At 43.4% G+C, this 23992-nt stretch overlaps 1 protein-coding gene across 3 annotated transcripts in view; it reads left to right on the top strand.

Annotated features, from left to right (window-relative positions):
- The first annotated feature begins 6311 nt into the window (after positions 1-6311).
- RBPJ (recombination signal binding protein for immunoglobulin kappa J region) overlaps positions 6312-23992 on the top strand; it is a 104371-nt gene continuing 86690 nt past the window's right edge. For 2 of the 3 annotated variants that reach the window (XM_081083066.1, XM_081083063.1), the window contains exon 1: positions 6312-6373. In XM_081083066.1, the coding sequence (XP_080939192.1) occupies positions 6315-6373 (59 nt within the window). In that variant the 5' untranslated portion in view covers positions 6312-6314. Of the gene's footprint in view, positions 6607-23992 lie in introns of all 3 variants that reach the window. The other variant, XM_081083064.1, reaches the window with a different exon arrangement.

Raw genomic sequence — 23992 nt, 5'->3', positions numbered from 1 at the left:
TGCCACTAACTGCGTCACATACCCATTGGATATGCACTCAGGGGCTCACAAACTCATCCCTAATATTTACATATCTCATTTATTGTGCTTTAAAAATAAACCACATGTCAAAACTCCCTTTCATGCGAAATCCCTGAAGAAAGATTACATCTAACTTCTACAACAAAGATTCTCAAAGCTTGGTTGGTGGACAGTTTGCATCCTAATCCCGGACCAGTCTGCTAGAAATAAATACCTGTTCTTGGGTCCTGTCCAGGTTTCCGCATTTAGTTTTAGGGAATGGGACCCTAATGATTCTGATGCCCACCCCACTAACTTTTGAGCACCACCTTTCTACCAGGTCCTTCTTGAGAACCTGCTTAGGATGCCAGCCCACCTCATTCCCCCCTCCCCCAGCTTCTATATGCACCAACCCCCCACCTGGAGTTCCCCTGAATACAAGATGCTCTTTCACACCTCAGAGCCTGAACAAGCTGTTTCCTGTGCTTCTCAAGCTTCTTTCTTTTGTTATTGTCTTCCGAGCTCCCACTCCAGTAAGAGGCAGTTCAAAAGTCACTTCTGCAAGGTTTCCCTGGCCCATCAGGCAAGGGTTCTGTGCTTCTTCCATTGTATCCCAATGCCATTAAACTCATTTATCTATCCTGGAATTATATACTGTCACTGGTCTATGTATTCTGTTAGGCAGGAAGTCCCCTGAGTTCTCTGCATTATCCATCTTTGTAGACCACCAAAACTCATGCCTGATATAAAGCACCAAAAATCAAGACTCCAAGCTTGCTGTTTGAATAGATGGTGAATTCAGTGTTTACACATGACTGGGGTGGAGTGCTGACAGTTCTATAGTTCTTTGACTCTACTGAGATGGTATATCATGTTCATAACTTCTATTACAGTGGTTCTCAACCTTCCTAATGCCACGACCCTTTAATACAGTTCCTCATGTTGTGGTGACCCCAACCATAAAATTATTTTCGTTGCTACTTCATAACTGTAATTTTGCTACTGTTATGAATCGTAATGTAAATATCTGATATGCAGGATGTATTTTCATTGTTACAAATTGAACATAAAGCATAGTGATTAATCACAAAAACCATATGTAATTATATATGTGTTTTCCGATGGTCTTAGGCAACCCCTGTGAAAGGGTCGTTCGACTCCCAAAGGGGTTACGACCCATAAGTTGAGAACTGCTCTTCTATTAGAAAATGGTTTTCTAGCAGTGGGAGAAAGGATACAATTTTATTTGGTCAATTTTTTCTTCTTGCACACTTATTCCTTTCCTTTCCCCGTTTTTTGTTTTATATTTTCAATAGGCAATACATGTACTTGGTACAAAATTAAAAGGATCCAAGAGAGCAGGCTGCGAGGCAAGTCACCGCCTCACCTACATCCTCCAACTTTTGAGTCCCTTAGAGCTAAGCAGTCGCTGTTACAGTTTCTAGTGTGTCCTTCCAGAGCCATTTTAGATACGCATAAGCAAATAAGGATATATTTATCCTATTGTGCACCTTGTTTTTTAGTTTGTGATCCCTTCACATGAGCACATAAAAAGCAGCCTCTGCTTATTAACAAATGCCTACTATTCAAGTACGACATCTCTTGATTGACATTTAGGTTGTTACCAATATTTTCTTTCATCAGTGAATGCTGCTATGTAAGTAATTTCACATGTGTAAGTATCTTTGGGAGATAGATTTGTAGACATGAAATTGTAGGATTAATGAGTAGTGGCAAGTTTTATCAAAATGGTTTTCATAAAGATTACACCCATTTTCACTCCCAATAGCAACACATGAGATTACCTGTCTTGTTTTTTAATAGCCTGCCAATAGCATTTTCTTTTCTGATGTTCTAAAATGGAGATTAATGGAAACCTTTTGAGAAAGTGAAGGCCCATCTTCTGATCTAACCCAGGAGTAGGAACTTTTTTGTCAGAAAGTCAACACAGGTGGCTGCTCTATCGGCTCCTTTCTCCTCTGCGGGCAGGCTAGCACTGGGGGTATTCATTGCTGGTCTGACTCCAATATTGTTTGGAATCTTGGAAGGAGTAGGGAGCCTTCAGAATCATTTCCATTCCATTCTAAAGTAGAAGACAGACAAGCCCTGGCCAGGTAGCTCAGTTGGTTAGAGCATCATCCGGGCATGCCAAGGTTCCAGGTTGGATCCCCGATTAGGGCACATACAAGAAGCAACTAAGCAGTGGTTCTCAACCTTCTGGCCCTTTAAATACAGTTCCTCATGTTGTGACCGAACCATAAAATTATTTTTGTTGCTACTTCATAACTGTAAAGTTGCTACTGTTATGAATCATAATGTAAATATCTGATATGCAGGATGGTCTTAGGCGGCCCCTGTGAAAGGGTCGTTCGACCGCCTAAGGGGTCGCGACCCACAGGTTGAGAACCGCTGATAATGAATGCATGAATAAATAGCGAAACAACAAATCGACGTTTCTTTCTCTCTCTCAAATCAATTAAAAAAATATTTAAAGTGGAAGACATCCCATTCATTCTACAAATGCTTACAGCATTTGTCCTAGTGGCTAACGTTTGAACAATGAAAAAAATAGACAAAAAGCCCTGCCCTCATTTAGACTACATTATAATGGGAGGAGGCAGAGAGTAAACACAATACACAGGTATGAGATATGGTATATTAGTTTCTGATAAATGCTGTAGGAAAAATAAAAAAGGAAACAGGGAACATGAGGAATCACTTTTGTGAAGGGTGGTCAGGGAAGGCCTCACTGAGGTGACACTTAAGCGAAGACCTGAAAACAGTGAAGGAATGAGCCATCAGGCATCTGAGGGAAAGAGCAAAGGCAGGAGTTATGTTCTGGGAACAGCAAGGAAGGCTGCTGCTTAGAGCTCCGTGAGCAAGGGGAAGAGGAAGAAGAAGTAAGTGAGGTCAGTGAGGGGGTGGGTGGGAGTGGGGTGGGGGGAGGTGGACGGCGAGAGACCAGACTGTGTAGGTCCTCATAGTGAATGGGAACTAATGGAGAGTCCTAGAGGGTTACTCTGAATGCTCTATTGAGAACAGGCTGCGGGAAGGCAAGGTGAAGAAGGAAGAACCAGTTAGGAGACTTCCTGCCAACTACATGAGAAATGAGATGGGTGAGACTGGACTGGTAGCCATGAAGGTGTGGAACTGGTTGGACTGTGGCTATGTTTTGAAAGTGGAGCCAGCATGATTTTGTTAGAGTGCATGGTGGATGTGAGGGGAAAAGAAGGCAAGAATGACTCTAAGGTTCTTCTTGGTTTAAATAAGGGGGAGGATGGAGTTGTCATTTACTGGGATGGGGAAAGCATGCGAGAAGAGCATGTTTTAGGCCCTAAAGTTTAGGGTAAAGATGAGTTGTGTTTTGATGTGTGGTTCCCATGGCTTTCCATGGTTGGGGTCCTCAGATGGCCATGGTTCCAAATGAGATTAATGGCCTGGACTAGACCATGATTGAAAGGACTTCTTGGGATGAAGGCCCCAAGAGCATTGTCTTCCTCCTGAGCTATCCTGTTCCGAATCAGACTTGCACTGAGATATTGTGTTAAATGTCCTTATATATTCTTTTGCTGTGTGATATATGTAATCCAAGGGATAGGTAAATGCACACAAACTAACAACTTTGAATACCACTCAAAAAGTCGATTTCTTGCCTACTGCACAACCAGCAGATTAGTACTTACTGTCCTTCGAAAAATCAAAACAGAACTCAATTCTACATTTGTAGGTCTATGATGTCACCAAGATACCAGTATACCAGTTCCTAGACAATTCAAAGCTACGCTGGTAACAGAAACTACACCAGGGCAATCTGAAATGTGCCTGGCTGGAGAATTTAAGAAGGAATTCATTAGACAAATAATCAATCTAAAAAGAAGGGGAGCATTTAAAACAGCAATTTTTTAACTGGTGTGCCGCAAGAATTTTTCAAACATGCAATACATGAATATTGGTTAGGCGCACTGATCTCTTTTTCCTTAGATTTCCAAATAAAACATGACAACAGCCAACACAATAATAGTTGTCCAGTGTGAATGAATCCAAACTATACTGTTTGTTTTTTTTGTCCCTCAGATGGGCAAAAAATGCTTTAGTGTGCTGCAGAATTTTAGTAATTAGTTTGTGTGTGCCATGAGATGAAAAAGGCTAAAAATTTCTGATTTAAAACAACTGTCACTAAAGCATCTGATGACAGATGCTTAAAATGGAATGAATATTTCATCAAACACAAAGGTGAGGGAAAGCAAAACCAGTATTTTAAGTCATATTAGTGAGAGAAAAGAAAAAGAACAGAAACTGTTATAGAGGGATCATTTAAAAAGGCTAGGAAGAGATTGGTTGGGGGGGGGCGGTGTTGGGGGGCAGAGGTTTAAAAATTGTGTCCATGAATGGAAAGCGGAATCTATACAGGCAACAATGGGAGAGCGCTGGGAGCAGCTCTATTTTTTGTTTGTTTGTTTGTTTGTTTTCCTTACCCAAATCCCTAGGCCAGCGGGTAGATCAGAAAGAAAACCAACTGCTAGAAGAGTGTAGCTAAGAGAATCCGAACTTGCTTAAAAGCAAGAAAAGTGGTGGCCAGACGAGGCGACTCGGAGGCATGACTCAAAGCCGACGCTGGGGGCCATCAGTTTCCGGAGGCTGGGGGCGAGGCGTCTAACACATTTTAGGAAAGTACCAGGCTCCTGAAGGGCGACAGGAAACCTCCCCGGGGAACCAGCTCGGGGCTCCTCCAGCCCCAGAGTTTGACTTCTTACCATCCACACCAGGAGGGGTTTCCAATCTCCTGGCTTCCCTTTCTTTCTTTAGAACACCCCCCCTCTGCCCCCCCAAGCTCTTTTTTTTTCCACAAAGTGTCAGGCGGCGTGTGTAGGCGAGACATCAAGCCCCTTCCTGGCCTCCCGCCCCGCTGTGCTCCCCGCCACGCGCCCACCCGCTCGGCCTCGGTGGCAAGCTGCTCACTTCCCACCCCGCCCACGCCGGCCGGCCGGCCGCCCGCCCGCCTGCCCGCCTGCCCGCCTGCCCGCCGGCCGGGCACGCGGCACGAACAGTGCCCGGAGCTGCACTAGACAAACACCTGTCCCGCTTGGACTTCGCGAGATTTGGAGAGAAAAGCATAGGCAACAGTGGGCGCACTCTCGCGAGGTTTACGAAATTTCCCACGGCCCGTGTTGTGTCTGAGTCGCATAGTGGAAGGCGGTGGGAAGGAGGTGTAGCGTGAGACTGGGCTGCCCGCACTGGGCACATGCGCAGTGCCGCCCGCGCGTGCCGCGCCGATCCTGCAGCGCGTTCAGCAGGTTTCGGGCAGCGAATTCCAGTTCTCCGGGTTTTGGGGCTCCCTGCGGGAGGCAGAGCTAGTTCTGGGAATCTCTAGGAATTGAAAGGGCTCGGGGAGGTGGGGAGCGGAATTCGGAAAGGGGGTGCTACAGGTAGCGGGAGCGAGTTGGGGCCCTGCTCTGCTCCTTTTTGTTCGTTCAGTGCCCACGCAAGCCAAGTTTGCTCGGGGGGCTTCCAGGCTTAGGTCGCCCGAGGTACATTTCAGGCAGCAAGCGGCGTCGTCGACGATGCCAGGCCCACGGGAGGACCCGGGCAGAGTCGGCCCCTGTATGCACCCGGGTTCACGCCGGGCCGGGGGCTGTGAGGTCCTAGGGAGGCTCACGCCGCACCGCAGGCAGCTCGGTGCCCCAGTGGGATCGCTGGTTGGAGTGCGGGGCGGGGGAGTGGTGGATCTCCACCGCCGGAGAAAACTACCCGGCTCCCCGGGGTGTGTCTGCGAGGTGGACATTAGGGATGTCTTTGCCAGAGGTGTTGGCCTGACCTCGTTTCATACCCGGGAAGGAAAGCTAAGGCGACAGAGCTCAACTGCAAAAGTTTTCACTTGACAGAGTTCTGGAGGGTCGAACCACATTGCACTTTTGTCCGAATCTCCGCTGGCATGGGGTGGGCCGGGGCGCGGGGGGGGGGGCGGGTTGCATGAACGAAGACAGTTCCTGGTTTGTCACTCGCCCAACTCTGGGCTTCGGTAGCTCCAGTTCCCAACGCTGACATTAGCATTACGGAGGCGTCCAATGAACGTCTGAATGAATGAAAAGGGCTGGGAACTAGAGTGAGCGGGAAGCCACTTGGAAAACACCCATTTGAGGAGGTGTTTCCTCTAGGCCTGTGAAACGCGGCCGATTTTCCCAGGACCTTCCCCTCGGCCCCGCCTCCTGACCCCTCCATTCCCCGTCCCCGTTGTAATCCCCTCCGGTTTTCCTCGGACTCCACGTACGTCCCTCCGGGCGCGTCTCAAAACCCGGATAACCGGAGCGCTCCCCATGGACCACACGGAGGGCTCGCCCGCGGAGGGGCCGCCTGCGCATGCTCCATCGCTGGGGTAGGTTTCCAGGGGAGGCAGCGAACAGGATCCCCGGCTCCGCGGGCGGCGCGAGGCGTCTGGCTCTCCGCGTCGGCTGCGAGGGGAGCAGGAGCGCGGGGGCCGGGTGGAATCGAGGCGTGAGGCAGGAGGGAAGGGGCGGGGGAGAGGGACCGGGGAAGGCGTCTGGGGGGATCTCGCGAGGGTTGGAGTTTTGGCGAGAGTTTGTGGAAGATGGCGCCTGTTGTGACAGGGTAAGTCTGGGGGAACCGGATCGCTGGGAACCGGGAAAGTTGCGGGCGTCTCCTAGCCCGCGGCTCTCGGCGGGTTCCGAGACCGCGGCGCGCCGGGCGCCTGGGGGCCGCGGGGGCGGTGACGCGTGCGCGGAGCGCGGCGGCGTGTGGCCGTGCGCTGCCCGCTCTGCGCTGCCCGCTCCGCGCCGCGGTGGCTCGGGCTCCGGCGCGCGAGGGCAGGAGGCGGCGGCGGCGAGGCCGGCGGGTGCGGGCGTGAGTGCGGCCGGGCGCGCGGGACCCGCGGGCGCAGTGCCCTCCGCGCGCCTCCCGCGCCGCCGCTCGTGGGCCCGGCCTCCCAGCCCCGCGCAGCTTTGTTCCTCGGGTCGACCCGTGCCCCTCCTCGCCTGGCCCGTGCCCCCGGCCCCGGGCGCTTTGTCTTCCCCGGTTGCCCCCCGCTAGTCTCTACCCCCGGCCCTTTGTTTCGCCGCCGTGGGCGCTTTGTCCGACCCATCGCGCCCCGCATCCCATCTCTATCACCTCCCCGCAGCTGCCCTCCCTCCGGTGCCCCTTTGTTGTTTCCCTCTCTACTCGGTCCCTCCGTGACCTGCCACAGACCAGGCACCAGATTGCTCTCTTTTTATTTTTTCTTTTTAATTTTTCTCATGTGTTCCCCTCTCTGCTGGGTCCCTGATCACCCCCAGAGGCTTTGTCTTCCCCACCCGTGGCTTTCTCGTTGGGCACCCCCACTCCCCTCCCGTCCTCGGGTGATTGATCCACTCCCCACTGTGCGTGCCGGCCGAGCCGCGCTGTCTGAGCCCGAGGCGGGGACTCGCTCCATCTGGTGCCCGTCCGCGCGGGCAGACCCGGGTGAGCGGTTTCTGTGGGTCTGCAAGGCGCGTGGGGACACTTACTTTCCTCCTCGGCGCTGCTCCCCTCCGCACCCCTTTCTCTCGGGAGTGCGTCCCCACTCCCCCAGTGTCTCTCAGGACTGCAAGGTCTGCAGGTCTCTTGGCCGGCTCTCTTTGGGCCTGTGGTGGTTTTGTTGGGAACAGTAACCCTGGAAAAAGATCGGGGCTTTGGTTCTTGGGCCCCCCGCCCGCCCCACCAGGTCCTGGGTTTCTGACGTCCGACCTAGGCCAAGGGCAGCTGGTGTAGCTTTGGCTTCGCGGAGGGTATTATTGTAGGACGCTCAGAAGAGGCGCCAGGTATAGACATATTTATTTATTTTTCTTCCAGTTGGTGTGTGAGGATAATTTCAGATATCCACACTGGTTATTCATTTGGTATGTGGGTAGCAGTTAAGTGAATTTTGATGTTAAAAACTCGTGGCGTGGAGAATTTTAGCATTTTCTAGAGACTCTAGGTGTGGAGTTTAGTTATTTTACCAGCAACTCCCGCTTTGTCAGGAAAAAGGAAGGCACCGTCCTTAGGAATTGATGTGATTATTCCACTTTTTCTTACTCATTAGAGAGTTTACAGTTATGTGCCGCGGCTCTGTAGATTTATGACAACCTCTCCGCTCCATCTTTGGAGTTGAGATGAGTAAAGCCCTTAAGACTGCAGTTTCTGTTTGTGGAACGCGTTAATGAAATGCAGTGAAAAGTGCATGTAAATAGTCTTAATGTCCTGGCTCTTCTAATGTGGAAGGGGCTTTGCATTTTCAGAGTGCTTATTGTGATGGTAGCGTGAAAAGCTTGGCGTTCTGTGCGGGGTGCAGCGGGGAGGGTGGTGGGGTGTATTTATTTGGCTTGAATAGCCTGGTGCTGGGAAGAAGACCGTGTTAGTTAGATTTTCCAGGATTTCCACCCTACTAGTTGATCACAGAAGATATGTTAGCTATAAAAATCATTTGGAGGGTCATTTCATTTGTAAACTAAAGTTCCACGAAAAGTACTACTAGTAGAGGATATGAAAGATTTAGTGCGGGGAATGTGGTGTAGTGGAAAGCATTTTATTTGAAGGCTGTGATTAGAACTAGTAGTTTGAATTTTAATGAACAGGAAATCATGTTTCATGAGTGATAGGTGAGGCGTTAGTGAAAATTTGCTGTCTTGGTTCCCTGAATAGATTTTTACTAATAATCATTTGTCTCCCTTACTAGTTCTTAGTGTATATTCATTCTTTTGAAGGTAAAATCTTGAGCACACTGTTGTTTTGCACACTAAGTAAATGTTAAGTATTGTAATAATGGAAGGACTTGTGCGTATAAGAATGATCACACCTATATCATGAAAGCAACTTTGACAAATCAAGTTGTGTTTTTTTTGTCTCCAGGGTGTGTAAGACCTGCATATGGTGACCAAATAAAACAGTGCTTTTACTAAATTATATCAAACAATAGCAAATGTAAAAATATATCACATGAACTGTTGTTGGGAGGCCTTCTTTCTGATTATTGGTGATTTAAGCTTTAAATTTATTGTTTAAGCATATTGCAGATGTGTCTATAGAGAGTATATTTTCAGGAAAAATAGGCTTACTTGCAATATTTTGAGAGCTATTCTAATATATTCTTCTAGGTAGTAAATTTTAAGCAGTTAAATTTGTTAAAAAGTTACCTCTTGTCCTATACTAACATTTCTATCAATGTCTTTTAAGTGGCTAAGAAAAAAAAATGGTTTGGGAGAAAAGGCACTCTCTTGCCAGCTGTAATTTATTAAGTCATTTTTGGCACTCTAGATAAGGTATTAGGGAGAAGAAGAGTGTGCTTGAAAGTTCTTGCAAATTGTCTTAATTCTAGTATTTGGTCATTTTTAAAAATAAAATTTAAAAACCTAGAATGAGGCTTTAAAACATTTTGCATTTCACTTTCTCCTAGTACTGAATTTCATGTTATTTCAACTAGGGGGAGTATTTTCTCATAGATTGACTAAAAGTTGTTATTTTTGGCATCAGGCTTCTTGACTATTTCCAAGTTACTCTACTTCCCCTGGGCCAGTTTCCTAACTGTGTAGTAAAATGGGAATTGTAACAACTTGCCACATCTGCACAGGGCTGATGTGCTTTCGGATTTGGAGAAAGCATCCTTAGATGAAAGGTGTGGTTAGAGTCTAGGGATTGTTACTGTATTAAGCTGATGTGAAATAGGTCATATTTTATGGGAAGTCAAGTAGGAGGTTATGAACTAAGTTCTTGGTAAGTCACATTGGTGATAGTGGGATGAAAAACAACAACCACCCAAATATGTATTACTAGTAGCCCAGTGCACAAAATTCATGCACCAGTGCGGTCCCTAGGCCTGGCCAGCAATCGAAGTGCAAATGTCTGGTGTGGAAGGGCAGGTCCCAGCTGACTGCTGGGCCCTGGGTAGCACCTGGGCCCCCGGGCCTCTGCGTGACCCCCTCTGCCTGAGTCACAGCACCCGAGTCCCCATGCAGAGCTTGGGTGAGCATGGCCAGACTCTGTGGGCCAGGGCACAGCATGGGCCTCTGGGCTGCCCAGTGGCGCCACATGAAAGCTGGGTGGGTAGCGTGCTTTCTCCTGGCCAGCCTCACAGACCGGCTCCTGTGCGATGTGCGAACCCAAGGGGAGCCCTACCGGCCCCTGCGGCCCTGGTGGCTGTGGCCTGGCTCACCCGAAAGAGGCCGTGCAGGTATGGGGTGGGCTCCTCATGGGCACCTGGCACCTGAGTGTGGGGGCTTTCCTGGTGCATGAGCCCTGGCATCCCAGGGGATGGTAGCAGGGGGAGTGAGAGCGAGCTCCGCAGACACCCCACATTCTCACAGCCCCCCCCCCCCCTTCCCGTTACCCTGGCCCCAGGTAGCTGGTGAGAGGTCGCAGCACGTTGTCGATGCCTTCCATGTTTTGCGTCACCCCCTGGTGGTCAGCACACATTATAGCGAGCGGTCGAACTCCCTGTCAAACGACTGCCTGAGGGGACAATTTGCATATTAGGCTTTTATTATGTAGGATAGTTTCACTAATAAAACAGATACTTTTTCCTCCTGTAAGCTTAGAGGGAGAGGGAGAAGTAAAATAAATTACAGGGTGGTGTGTATGTAATGTGTGTTGTGTAAGAGACTGAAGGTCTGTCGAACTCAAATGTAATAAACAATTAAAAGTATAGGATGCTTTTCTTCCAGTGACTTGTTTTGTGCATGTGGTAATATTAAAAAAATAATACCACAAAATGTTTTCACTAGACTCTAGGCCAGCCGCGGGCAAACTACGGCCTGCTGGCCGGATCCGGCCCATTTGAAATTAATAAAACTAAAAAAAAAAAGATCGTACCCTTTTATGTAATGATGTTTACTTTGAATTTATATTAGTTCACACAAACACTCCATCCATGCTTTTGTTCCGGCCCTCCAGTCCAGTTTAAGACCCCATTGTGCCCCTCGAGTCAAAAAGTTTGCCCACCCTTGCTCTAGGCCAATATACCTTATATTTTGAGTGCTTTATCAGTTGTTCTCAAGAATATTTTCTAACAACCAGGACCATAATTTTAGACTTGACCCTTGCACTTGGGATTCATTCTCTCTTTCCCTCCTTCTCTCCATATATATTTGTTTATTTATATAATATATCAAAACCTGTTGCATTTTTGTTCCAGGTAGATGATATCACGTCCTAACTAGTTGCCCGAACCAGGTTTTTGGATTCCTCTTACACTAACCCTTTACCTGTAATCACTGAGGACAGGTAATTTTCTCTTTTGAAAAATTGCTTTTATCTGTCTCCTTTATCCTCACTCTCACAGTTCATGCTCTCATCATTTCTCACCTGGATTACTATAGATATTGGCAGTTTCTTCTTTTTGCTTCTAGACTCACCCCCCTTTATCCAACCTTCCACACAGTCTTTCTTTTTTATTTTCTTTTTTCCCCCCGCAGTCTTTCTGAAGAGCAAATCTGATCACTTCACTCCTAAGTTACAAAACCTTTCAATGGCTCCCCCTAGCAGCCTTCATTAAGAGAGGCAGCTGAGTGGATAGTTTATGAGGTGGAATTTGATATATATGCAGGAAAGTTACTGATACTGTAGGGAATTTAATTGCTGAAGTACCCAAAGGAATGGATATTTTCAGCTATAGGCAGTTTCATAGCCCCTGAGAACAGTATAGTAAAACTGTTAGGCAAAAGTTCCTTTTGGATTGTTAGAAAATGCTGTATTGTTGTACAAAACTGACAAGCTTAAATTTCAAATTTTTTAGGTGGTTGACTGTTAAGTATTTCTCAAAAGGTTTCACTATTTTTAAGTGTTTTTTTAGTACTTAGGTGCATAGGCTTAAGACACTATAGATTACATTTTAGGGTGATCCATGCCATTGAACCAAATAATAAGTTGATCATCTTAAGAGAGACTCAGGTTTGTGGACAGATTACTTACAGATACTTTCTCCAAGCTTCAGGTTCTACCTCTATAAAATAGAGAATGATAATTTTGTTCTATTTATCTGGCAGGCACATTGTGACTATCAAGTATGGTAAGCTATGTGAAATTATAATTGTTAAAACGATGTATAAGTTATTTGTATATAGTAAAGCACTCTACATAATATTGTGATTATAACGATTGGTTTCTTCTGGTAACCTTTCACAGTCTGGGCTCAGGATGGACTTTTAATATGCAACCTGTGGTTTGTGGGTCATGTTTTAGGAAGGCAGCAGTGTATTTAGTGCAGAGGACCGCAGCCCTTGAAATATGTGCCTTTGCATTTTGAGCAGACATACTTGGTAAATTACTGCTTGACCACGGATGTTGTCATTGAGTCACCCCCAACTTTTTGGGGTCTGGTTCTTACTACTTTTTTCTCTGTTTGGACAGCTGTAATAATGTAGGAATGTTGAGTGCTCATCTCTCAGACACCTGCCCACAGTTCTGGATGCCCCTATAGTACTGGCACAACATCATGGTATCGTGTATGCCTCATTAGGCTTTCTTCTGCTCCAAGAAATGAAATGATATCCTAATGTTGTGAAAAGAGTAATGTATTTCCTGAACATACTGTGGGGAAAAATAAGCAATGAAGTCTCTATGGCTTGCTTTGTATAATTGGTATTAATTACCTATCTGCATAAATATTCGTGTAGGTTTGTTATGTTGAGACAATGCATGGTAATAAGCATGACAGCTTTTCAGTCAGATTGGTCATATTCACGGCAGTTTTGGGAATATTTACACGGTTTTAAGTTTCATAAAAATGAGAAGATGTAGAAAACACTGCTTCATAGATATCCTAAGAAGACATGAGATGAAATATACTAGAAAACCAAGTTGACCCTTTTAATTCCCCTCCCATGCTTCCTATTATATATTCAAAAGTTTTAATTTGGCCTTAGAACTAATTTTTTGTGTGTGCATTTTGCATTAATTAGGTTATATAATCTATAGTAATAAAAGGGTAATATGCTAATTATAGACTGGACGTCATTTCGGACATCCTGACGAAGCCAGGGCCAGAGGGAAGCCAGCCCGGGTCCTGGGTGCCTGTGGGCAGCTGGAGGAGGGAAGCAGCCCAGTTCCCGGGTGCCTGCCGGCGGCCGGAGGACAAAAGCTTGGGTCCTGGGTGCCAGAAGGAAGCTGGTGCCAGCAGCTGGGGGAAGGAAGGCCTACTCTTGCATGAATTTTTGTGCATCGGACCTCTAGTATATAAGAATAGTTTCTCATAAAAAGTTTATATAACCAGGAAAAATGGTTATAACTTTCTAAAACCTGGAATCTTATTAGTGTGGTAAAGATTGTGTTATATAACTACAATATTAGTTGCTTTATAAAGTATAGAACCAATGATGTGGATTTAAAAAACCCTATATAATAATAGCCCAGTGACTAAAACAGTGGAATGACCAGAATGATCAGGGTCCAGAACAACCACGGCCCCTCACCCCGGCTGGCCGCCCCCCAGCGAGTGGTTAGGGGCAATCAGACAGGCAGGCGAGCAGCTAGGGGCGATCAGGGAGGCAGTCAGAGTGGTTAGAGGCGATCCGGCAGGCAGAGGTGGTTAGGGGTGATCAGGCAGGCGAGTGGTTGGGACGATCGGGCAGGCAGGTGAGCTGTTAGGGGCCAGCGGTCCTGATTGCAGGAGGGATGTCCAACTGCTGGCAGTTGGACATCCCCTGAGGGGTCCCAGGTTTTGAGAGGGTGCAGTCCAGGCTAAAGGACTCCCCCCCCACCCCCCCGCACGAATTTCATGCACTGGGCCTCTAGTTAAACAACTTATTTTGGAACTAGTCTTGCTCCAGATAGAGCATACTAATTTTAAGCTCATTTGCATAATTGAAACGAGTATTTGTTACCTTTTTGGAAAACTGCAGAGCCACTAAGGTCTTGCCTTATTTTGCCAGCTTATATTTTTAAAAAGTTTTTATTGACTTTTCTTTTTCTTTTAATGAGCAAGGAAGGGAGAGAGAGAGAGAAAGAAACACCGATGTGGGAGAGAAACCTCAATTGGTTGCCTCCCAAAAGCATCCCGATTGGGGATCAAATCTGCAACCTGGGTATGTGCTCTGACTGGGAATCGACCAACATATTATTTTTTAGAGCAGTTTTAGGTTCACAGCAAAATTGAGGGGAAGGTACAGAGATTTCCTATTACCCTGCCCCCACACATAAATAGCCTCCCCCGTTAACAGAGCAGTATATTTGTTATAATTGATGAACTTATATTGACACACTAGAGGCCTCATGCACGAATTCATGCACCGGTATAGTCCCTTGTCCTGGGCTGTGGGATCAGGCTGAAACTGGCTCTCTGACATCCCCTGGTGCACTGAAGGACTCCATTGGTGCACGATCAAAGCTGGGGAGGGATGCGGGAGGTTGGACAGCTGGGGAGGGACCGAGGGAGGGCTCCTGCGTGTGTCCGGCCCGTCTCACTCAGTCCTGATCGGCCGGATCCCAGCAGCAAGCTCATCTACCAGTTGGAGTGTCTGCCCCCACGTGGTCGGTGCACATCATAGCGACTGGTTCACCAGTCAGCTGTCTGCCCCCTGGTGGTCAGTGCGCGTCATAGTGAGTGGTTGAGCTGCCTTAGCATATCATTAGCATATTATGCTTTGATTGGTTGAATGGATGACCAGACACTTAGCATATTAGGCTTTTATTATTTAGGCTTATTATCATCCAAGTCCATAGTTTACATTAGGGATCACTGTTGGTGTGTATTCATTAGGTTTGGTCAAATATGTAATGTATCTACAAATATATCTGCCATACAGAGTCGTTTCCTGCCCTAAAAGTCCACTGTGCTCTGCCTATTCATTCTTCCCTCCTCCCTACCCCCTGACAACCACTGAACTTTCTATTGTCTCTATAGTTCCCAGCACATTTTTTCAAATTATTTAACTTTTGGTTTGAGTGTGAGAAAATTTTTCATGCAAAAAATTATATAGTTCTATAAAAAGCTCCTGATCTATGTAGCAAATGGAGGAAGCAGAAACATTGAGGTCCTGAGACATGAAGAAAGGGTTACAGGAAATGAGTATAACCATGTTTTAGTGGTTCTCCTTTATAATTGTTTTAATAGCTATGTTAAAGAAATAGCTGTTGGTTGAGCACTTAATAGGTATAAGACACTGGTATGTACTGGTCTTAATATAAACATGGCTAAGATGGTTTGGTGAAGCCCATGATTTAGTGGAAAGTACACAGACAATTACAATAGAGATTATAAGTGCTATATCAGATGTATAATGTTGGTGAGAACAGAGGTGCCAATGATTATCTTTTAACTGGAGGAAAGTTCATAGAAAATATGGGAGTTGACAGGGAGGGGTAGGAAATAAAACTAGGAAAGTGGTTGGGGCCTCTTAGAAGACCTTGAGTGCTAAGCTAAGGATTTGAATATCATTCATATGGGGTGGGGAGGGGTTACTGAATGTTTTTGAAGCAGTGAGGCTGAATATAAACAGTGTAGTAAAATACATTGGAGTTGATGGAGACCATACGAAAAACATGATCAATATATGATCTTGGTAGGCCCAGGAATAGAAAAACAAAGCAGCTCGTTTTGAGGCAGAATGGTATAGGAAGCTTTGGAATCAGTGCACTATCTCTAAAATTGATCTGTGGCTATGAGCGTATCGCTTAACCTAAGTCTTGCCATTGTCTAAAAATTTGGAGCCCTGGCTGGTTACTCAGTGGTTAGAGTGTCAGCATGTGTCTCTCACACTGATGTTCCTCTCCCCTCTTCCCTCTCCCTTTCCCTCTCTCCTCTCCACCCACCCCTCTCCCCCTCCTCCTCCTCTCTCCCCCTTCTCCCTCTAAAGGTCAATGGAAAAAATATCTTTGGGTAAGGATTACAATAAAATAAAATAAACAGTAAAAAAAATTTCAAGGTATTCATGTGAGGATTAAATGAGATAGGGGAAATAAAATGCCTAGTTCAGTTCTGAAAGTAGTAGGTCCTTCTTTCCTTTTCTGGAGTGGAACCTAAAGAATGAGATAGGCTAAGGAAGAACAACTGAACAATTGAAACCTTAGTGATGAAGTAATTAGAAATGGGAAAGTCTGAGTGAGGTGAACAGGTATAACATAGGAGAACCTGCGTAACATTTGTTTCTTTTAGCTTTTTAATAAATGCTGAATACTTAGCATTTAACATATTTCTGCAATTTATAAATGTATCTGTATTGATTATCTATTTAATCTGTCATTGAGCTCCATAAGGACAGGATCATTATTTTGCTTATCTTGTATAATTATGGAGCAATTGCTAATGGGTCAGAATGTTACCTGTTGGATGAATATGACTTGCATGGATTTAATAATATTAGTATATACACTTGCCACTAGGTGGCATTTAGTTAATGATAAGGCTTATTATGTTCAGCAAAGATTGCTTTTTCTATGGAGGACCTCCAGGGAAACTGACCCCTAGATTATGTTCAGTTTTCTACCATTTCTGGACTATACTTTTTAAAGTTAAATATGAAATATACAGCAAGTAGAAAGCTTACTTAGTGTGTTAAAAAAATGAAAAGCACAATGGCTTTAGAATATGTCCTGTAGAAAGAAGCTGAAGGGGAGGCTCATTGAAATTCACAAGTGACTACATTTCCTATTTCTTAATGTATTTAAAGTGAAGCCCAATGGTTAAATTTTAGGGCCATGGTTTTTCTTAAGACTGTGGATGGAGGAGATGGAATTTGTTTCCTACCGGATTTAATGAAAGATGATGAAGTGACCTCTGTTCGGCTACTGGGCTGTGTCTCTATGTTCTCTTACTTACTTCTGGTATATTGTGCTCTCTCTGTGGAGTGCCATAGCATAAAATGTCACTACATCCTGCTTGATAAGTATCGATTATTTCAGTTCCTTGGATTTAGTAAACATCAGAGCTGGAGAAGACTTTTTAAATCTTATGTTCTAGCAGCGGTTCTCAACCTGTGGGTCACGATCATCAGAAAACACATATAGCATATCAGATATTTACATTACGATTCATAACAGTAGCAAAATTACAGTTATGAAGTAGCAACGAAAATAATTTTATGATTGGGAGTTACCACAACATGAGGAACTGTATTAAAGGATCGCGGCATTAGGAAGGTTGAGAACCACTGACCACTCATTTGAACATAGGCACAGACACAAATAATTTACACTTAGCTAATGGCCGAGACACACTCAGTGACTGAGCTGGTACTAGTAACTAGTTGCTGGTTTGATTTTGGAGAGAGACTTATGCTGGTCTTTTAATCTTTTTTGTTTATACCACTCAGCTGCCTTTTAATTTAATGTTACATGCTCTTTGTTTTTTAATCCCCCCCCCCCCCCACTATTTTGTGGGGACTTAAACCAGGAATACAAATCTCTTAGCCTCGGAGCCCTGGTGGGTAGAGTGCTGCTGCCAGTGTTGCTTACTGATCGGTCAGCTCTGAGCCTGCCTGTTTTTCCCTTCTTTGCTGTTTTCCTGTTCTTGATGCTCTTGTGTTCTTCATCTTGTATTTCCTACTGACCAGGGTGGCTTCTTTGAGAATACACTTGTTTTCATTGAAGCGTCTTCACCACTGTGCTTTCCTCACCCCTGTCTGCAGGAACTGCCTGGGTTCAGTTACATCTGGCCCACTCAGTCTCTCTTTTGCCCCCCTGGTTTCTTAGTTTTGCCACCTGCACTGAATTTCAGCTGTCCGAGTGTCTAAAGCATCTGGAAGAGAAAATGGAGCCACAGAAGAGGCTGAGAGAAAAGAAGACTGTCATATTGGGAAGGAGGCCACAACTTGAAATTTTATACTGAAAGATGGGCTGGTTTTGAACCTGATTTTCATACAGTGATTTATTTATTTATTATTTATTTATTTATTTATTTATTTATTTATTTTTATTTTTATTTTTTTAGTGTATATGTCAAGACAATATTACTCTCTTGACAATGGGATGCATTAAAAAATCTGTGCTTATCCAAATGTCAAGGAAGTGAATTAAATGAATTTTAGCATTTGAGAGATAGTAGTGATAGTTCTGGTAATTTACTTACAGCTTTAACCATTAGTATTTGAATGCCATTATTTGATTAAATGGATAGTACTGTATTAGTGAGAGTTGCTGCTTCACTTATTGTCATGTTAAAAATAGCCTGCATAGCTATAGCTTGCAAAGGTTATTTCATAATTATTGGTAAACAAGCTATTCTTCATCCTGACCTTCCTCCATGATATATAGTGTGATGTATACATTTTACATACAGGATTTAGTAGCATGTCATTCACTTAGCCTAATTTCTTAGCTGTAACTCCTGGAAGTTGTCAATTGGTAAATTAAATATCTTTTAAATTACATTAGAATTTAAATTTGCATGGTAGCTTAGCTGTGCAGTTGATTTTCGTAGCTTATTTATATAATTATTTCAGGAAAGTGACTGTCTTGTGGAAGTTTTTCTTAAACACTCATCTTGATTACTTTTCTGATTGGAAAAATATGTATTGCAGGGCCTCAAAAGTTATTTAAATGTATCCTGTAAAGTGAGTCACTGTAGTCTTCCACTAGAAAATTAACCTTAGCAATTGGGAGTATGTTCTTTAGTGTGTTTTTTTTTTCTTCTTAATGGAAATCCTAACAATATTTTAATGTATATTTATCCTTTCAAGTTTTTCTTTTTAAAAAATATTTATTATTCCCCCAAAGTGATTTCTAAGTATGTTGTTTAACAAGCTCAAAGAGTGAATGTAGAGCTTAAGAGCGTAAGGAATGGTGCCTCCTGCTTCTGGTCTTTTTTAGAGTTTGATGTGCAGCATTCTTCCATACTTCCACAGAAAGCATTTCCATGCATATGTGATTAAAAAAAATTATTCTCTGTCTGTCCTTCCTTCACATAAATAGGATCATATTGCTCTTCAACTGTGGAGAGCGGCAATAGTGTTTGGACAGGTTCAAGCCTTGGACTAATGAGAGGGCACAGTTCTCTCATGGCCACGTGCAAGTCCCACCTTGGAGGGCAGAGCCCTCCCAGCACATTATAGCCAACAACTATAGTTGTAAGCTTGAACCTGTGGTCCGAACACCTGGCCCCACGTGGCTGAGTGATGTGGGCTTGGTAGAGTTCAGGTGCCTGTAATTGAGTAGGATTGAAACCCATGAGAATGTTGTAAACATCTTGACCACACCCTTAACGTTGCCTCATGGAATCTGGCTATAAAATAAAGACATGGCTTGTAGTCCATGGCACTGTCTCTCCATCCGGGAGCAGCGTCCCACCCAGACCCAGCTTCTCTTGTCTGTCTTCTCTCCATCCTTCACCGTCCCCTCTCAGGGTCACTGAACCAGGCTGAGCTGGCATGGCACATAAGGCGCCCTGGGTCTGAGTATGCCATGGCCATGCCGGCTCGCCACATTCAGCTACTTGGGAACAGTATTTCTTGTGTAGTTCTTGGTGTCAATACGTATGACTTCCCATTGTTCTTTTTTCCCCCCTTTAAAAAAGTTTTCATTCCTACAGGTTTTTTTTTAATTTCTTTATTGATTAAGTTATTACATATGTGTCCTTATCCCCACATTACCCCCCATCCCCCACCCCCCCCTCATGCCCTCACCCCCTTGTGGTCTGTGTCTATTGGTTAGGTCTATATGCCTGCATATAAGTCCTTTGGTTGATCTCTCCCCCTCCCCTACCTTCCCTCTGAGGTTTGACGGTCTGATCGATGCTTCTCTGTCTCTGGATCTGTTTTTGTTTATCACTTTATGTTGTTCATTATATTCCACAAATGAGTGAGATCATGATATTTATCTTTCTCTGACTGGCTTATTTCACTTAGCATAATGCTCTCCAGTTCCATCCGTGCTGTTGCAAATGGTAAGAACTCCTTCTATTTTAACGCAGCGTAGTATTCCATTGTGTAGATGTACCACAGTTTTTTAATTCACTTATCTACTGATGGGCGCTTAGGCTGTTTCCAAATCTTAGCTATGGTGAATTGTGCTGCTGTGAACATAGGGGTGCATATATCCTTTCTGATTGGTGTTTCTAGTTTCTTGGGATATATTCCTAGAAGTGGGATCACTGGGTCAAATGGGAGTTTCCTTTTTAGTTTTTTGAGGAAACTCCATACTGTTGTCCACAGTGGCTGCACCAGTCTGCATTCCCACCAGCAGTGCACAAGGGTTCCTTTTTCTCCACATCCTCGCCAGTACTTGTCGTTTGTTGATTTGTTGATGATAGCCATTCTGACAGATGTGAGATGGTATTCCTACAGTTTTTAATAACCAATCTCTGGTTCACCTTTTCAGTGTAAATGCTACCTCTTTGATATGTGCCTTAAGTATGATATTATATGTGTCAAAGAGCTTAGAAAATAATTATTGTGCCACGTAAATGAAAGGTATTACTATTCAGAATGACTTGAGTCTCATATTTCTGGTGTTACAGATACATTCTTTCTACTATACTGGAGTATTTTTAATTTTGTTTTATGTTAAAGTGTTGTTTAAATGTCATTTTAGAGTTTTTGCTGTGAAATTTTGTTTTTTTCTAAGGCAGCAGCTGTGGATGTGGCTTAAAAACTGATGAGCATCTACAATGCTGAGCCTTTTGGAGCAATGAAAGGCTGCTTACAAATGGTAACCACAGTTGCAGTGAATTCTATGTTTGTTATTTGTGAATCCCTAAGGGTAAATGTGTTCTGATGGGGGGTGACTTAGGACAGTATAAACTGAGTTTTCTATTCTGGTAATCTTTGGAACAATCATTCTGCTACTTTGAAGGAATTTGGAATACCTTGCTTTATTGTTTTAGTGATTCTTTCACTATACGTATTATTCATATATGTGTAAAGGTAAATTGAAATTTTAAGATGTTATGGACATGGTTTCTGTCATCAGATATTTTTGCTCTCAGCATCTACTGTTTGTGCTTGCACTTGCTGATGATGTCTTATAGCTACTGTTTAAAAGCTATAAATATTGGGTTGCTTGGAACTAAATATTTTCTGTTTAGTGTGATTAGCTCATACATATAGTTTTAGGCATAGTGCATATACCTGTGGAGAGCGGCTACAGTGTTTGGACAGGTTTAAGCCTCGGACTAATGAGAAAGGCACTGTCCTGTCATGGCCATGTGCAAGTCCCACCTTGGAGGGCAAAGCCCTTCCAGTACAATTACAGTCAACAGCTATAGTTGTAAGCTTGAACCTATGGTCCGAACACATGGCCCCACGTGTCTGAGTAATGAGGGCTTGATAGAGTTCAGGTGCATGTGATTGAGCAGGATCGAAACCCACGAGAATGTTGTAAACATCTTGGCTACACCCTTACATTGCCTCATGGAATCTGGCTATAAAATAAAGACATGGCTTATAGTCCATGGCGCTGTCTCTCCATCAGAGAAGCAGCGTCCCCCCAATTCCCAGCTTTCATTCTCCTGTCTGTCTTTTCTCAATCCTTCACCGCCCCCACTTGGGCTCACCGAGCCTGGCTGAGCTGGCTTGGCACATATGGCGCCCCACGTTGGACTGAGTGTGCCACATAGACCCATTTTTATTTCAGAAGTATCAATGTTATTGAGTAGGTCCACATAGTTAACTGTAAATTATTAGTAGTTTTACTCTGAGATATTCAAGACCATCCTGAAACTGAGCTATAAGAAATGATGGAGCTGTGGTTTGTCCTATCAAAAAATCCAGAAGATAAATTTCTTCAAAGAATTCTAGAAAATGTTTATTTTTTTAAAAAAGGGGTGGCGGCAGGTAAGAACAATAGTTGAAACAAATGAAAATCCCTAACCAAAAAAACCCCATCATTGTATATGTGGCATTATGATCAGTGTTTCTGAAGGTTTTAGAGTATATATTTGCAGATCTCTGAACTATTTATGTATTTAACTTATCATAATAGATTTACTTTATCTGTAAAGGCAGTGCTTAACATACTTTCTCATCATAAATTGTTGAACATTGAAGATATTAAAAAACTATGGATTAAATATGCTTTTAAAATTAACTTTCTTGTCCTTCAGTTTGTCTCATTCTTCATTCTTCCTAGTGGTTGAAAGAGTTTAAACTTTTATTGTAGTTGAAACAAATGAACTTTTACAGTCGCATCTGTTCTTTTATTTTATGGGACATATTTTCAGGAAGATTTTATGCACATTAAAAATAACAATTTTTGTGAATTTAATTATTATCCACAGTCACTTTTAGATATAAAATCATTCCCAGTGAATTACTTCTGATTCATAACCAAATTTTAGCAGAGCAGATGTAGACTACCAATGGAATAATTAGCTGAAAAATATTAAGGAGTTGGAGAGCCCTTTGTGTAACACTTAACTTTAATTTCTTGGCCAGTTTATATGAATAATTAAAGTTTTGAGGCAGTTAAATTTCTTCTCTTGGGATTTCACAGTTGTCACTGATAGCTGTAATCACTAGGGAAGTAGAAATATTATTTCCATCAAACAGATGGCTTTTCTAGCACTAGTTCCTAACAGTGCCTACTGAGGTTCGTATATATGTTGGATGATTTCCTGATCACACCGACTTGGTATACGTTTGAAAAATCACACCTGGTAATGGAATATGATGTAGATACTAAAATGGCATAGTGAACTTCACAATTTCTAAAAGTTGGAAGTGTAATGTGCAGTTCCTGTGCTCTTGGGGAAGGTAGTCTGTTTTTGTGAGAGTTATCGCCTAGTAGTGGATACCAGTGCCTTAACTGTCCTTTCAAGGATTCCTCTTCTGCTTTTTGACTTTCATTAGCCCTGAACTCAGTGTGCTGTTTTCATTTCTGCTTAGTCAGATGACCAGTCTATCCAGTGCTTTGAGGGATTGGCAGGTGTTTGTTAGGATAAAAGGTAGGTTTCTGTTGTGTATGAGGAATATTTGTAGAGAATTTAGTGTGGAAGGGCTACAATTACAAAATCAACATTATTGTTTCAGCTTTAATGTGGAGATTTTACACGTTATAAGTGGGATTATCTTTCACTTTTCAAATGTTTTTTTTTTCTTTTCCTGTTGAAGATATAAAAACATGCACACACACATATTGGTAATACACATGTATACTTATGCTCCTGAAATTTAAAAAACACTTAATAGTCAACTATTAAGATTCTAAAAACTTTGTAGGCTGTATTTATCCTATAGCAAGAAATGTTTGAAGTCATTTCTTAAGGAGATTACAAAGAAACTCAGTGACATTTTGGAGATAGGTACAAACAGGTTGTGTTTTGGAAAAACTCCTATTGTTTCCTTATCTATAACGTTGTGGAGCTTCTCTTGTATTAATGGAAAGTCTGCATGAAAAGGGCTTTGTTGGGGTGGGGGATACACATTCAGTAATGCTGTGACTGAGGACATTCATGAATTTGATGTAACTTTTTAATCTTTTCACAATGATTGTCTTATTTGGAGAGGTTATACTTATACTCTGATTCTTTTGAAAAATTTGCTTGGGGTCTAGTGATTAACTGAGGTGGTGGATTTAATTGATTCCTGTGAAGCCAAAGAAGGTTGCCTGTGTTTGGGGTCTTTATCCATATACTGCCAGAGCTATGGAACACATGCAGCAGTTTGTTCTGTGTTTGTACTATATCATAGGCTCGACTTGTAATTGTTCACACATATCAATAGAGAGTTAACATGTACCCCAGTTATGTGATTATGTGGTAATAAACTATAATGAAGTGTTGTACTTTACTAATACACACATTAGAATATGTACAGAAATTTGAAATGGTAAAAAATATTGTGATAAAAATGAGGTAAAGTTTTAAAGATACTTTTAATAGAATGGTAGAAATCCTTTTTATATTCCAAGTATTTTTTTTTTTTATTGAGAACAGTGTTTTATTTTTATCACTAGTATTTGATATACTTTTATTGATTTCAGAGAGGAAGGGAGAGGGAGAGAGAGATAGAAACATCAATGATGAGAGAGAATCATTGACCCACTGCCTCCTGCATGCCCCCACTGGGGATTGAGCCCACAACCCCAGCATGTGCCCTTACCCGGAATCAAACTATGACCTCCT

This window comes from Myotis nattereri, assembly GCF_964212035.1.
Source record: "Myotis nattereri genome assembly, chromosome: 1".
Lineage (NCBI taxonomy): Eukaryota > Metazoa > Chordata > Mammalia > Chiroptera > Vespertilionidae > Myotis > Myotis nattereri.
This window is presented reverse-complemented; position numbering and strand designations above follow the sequence as displayed.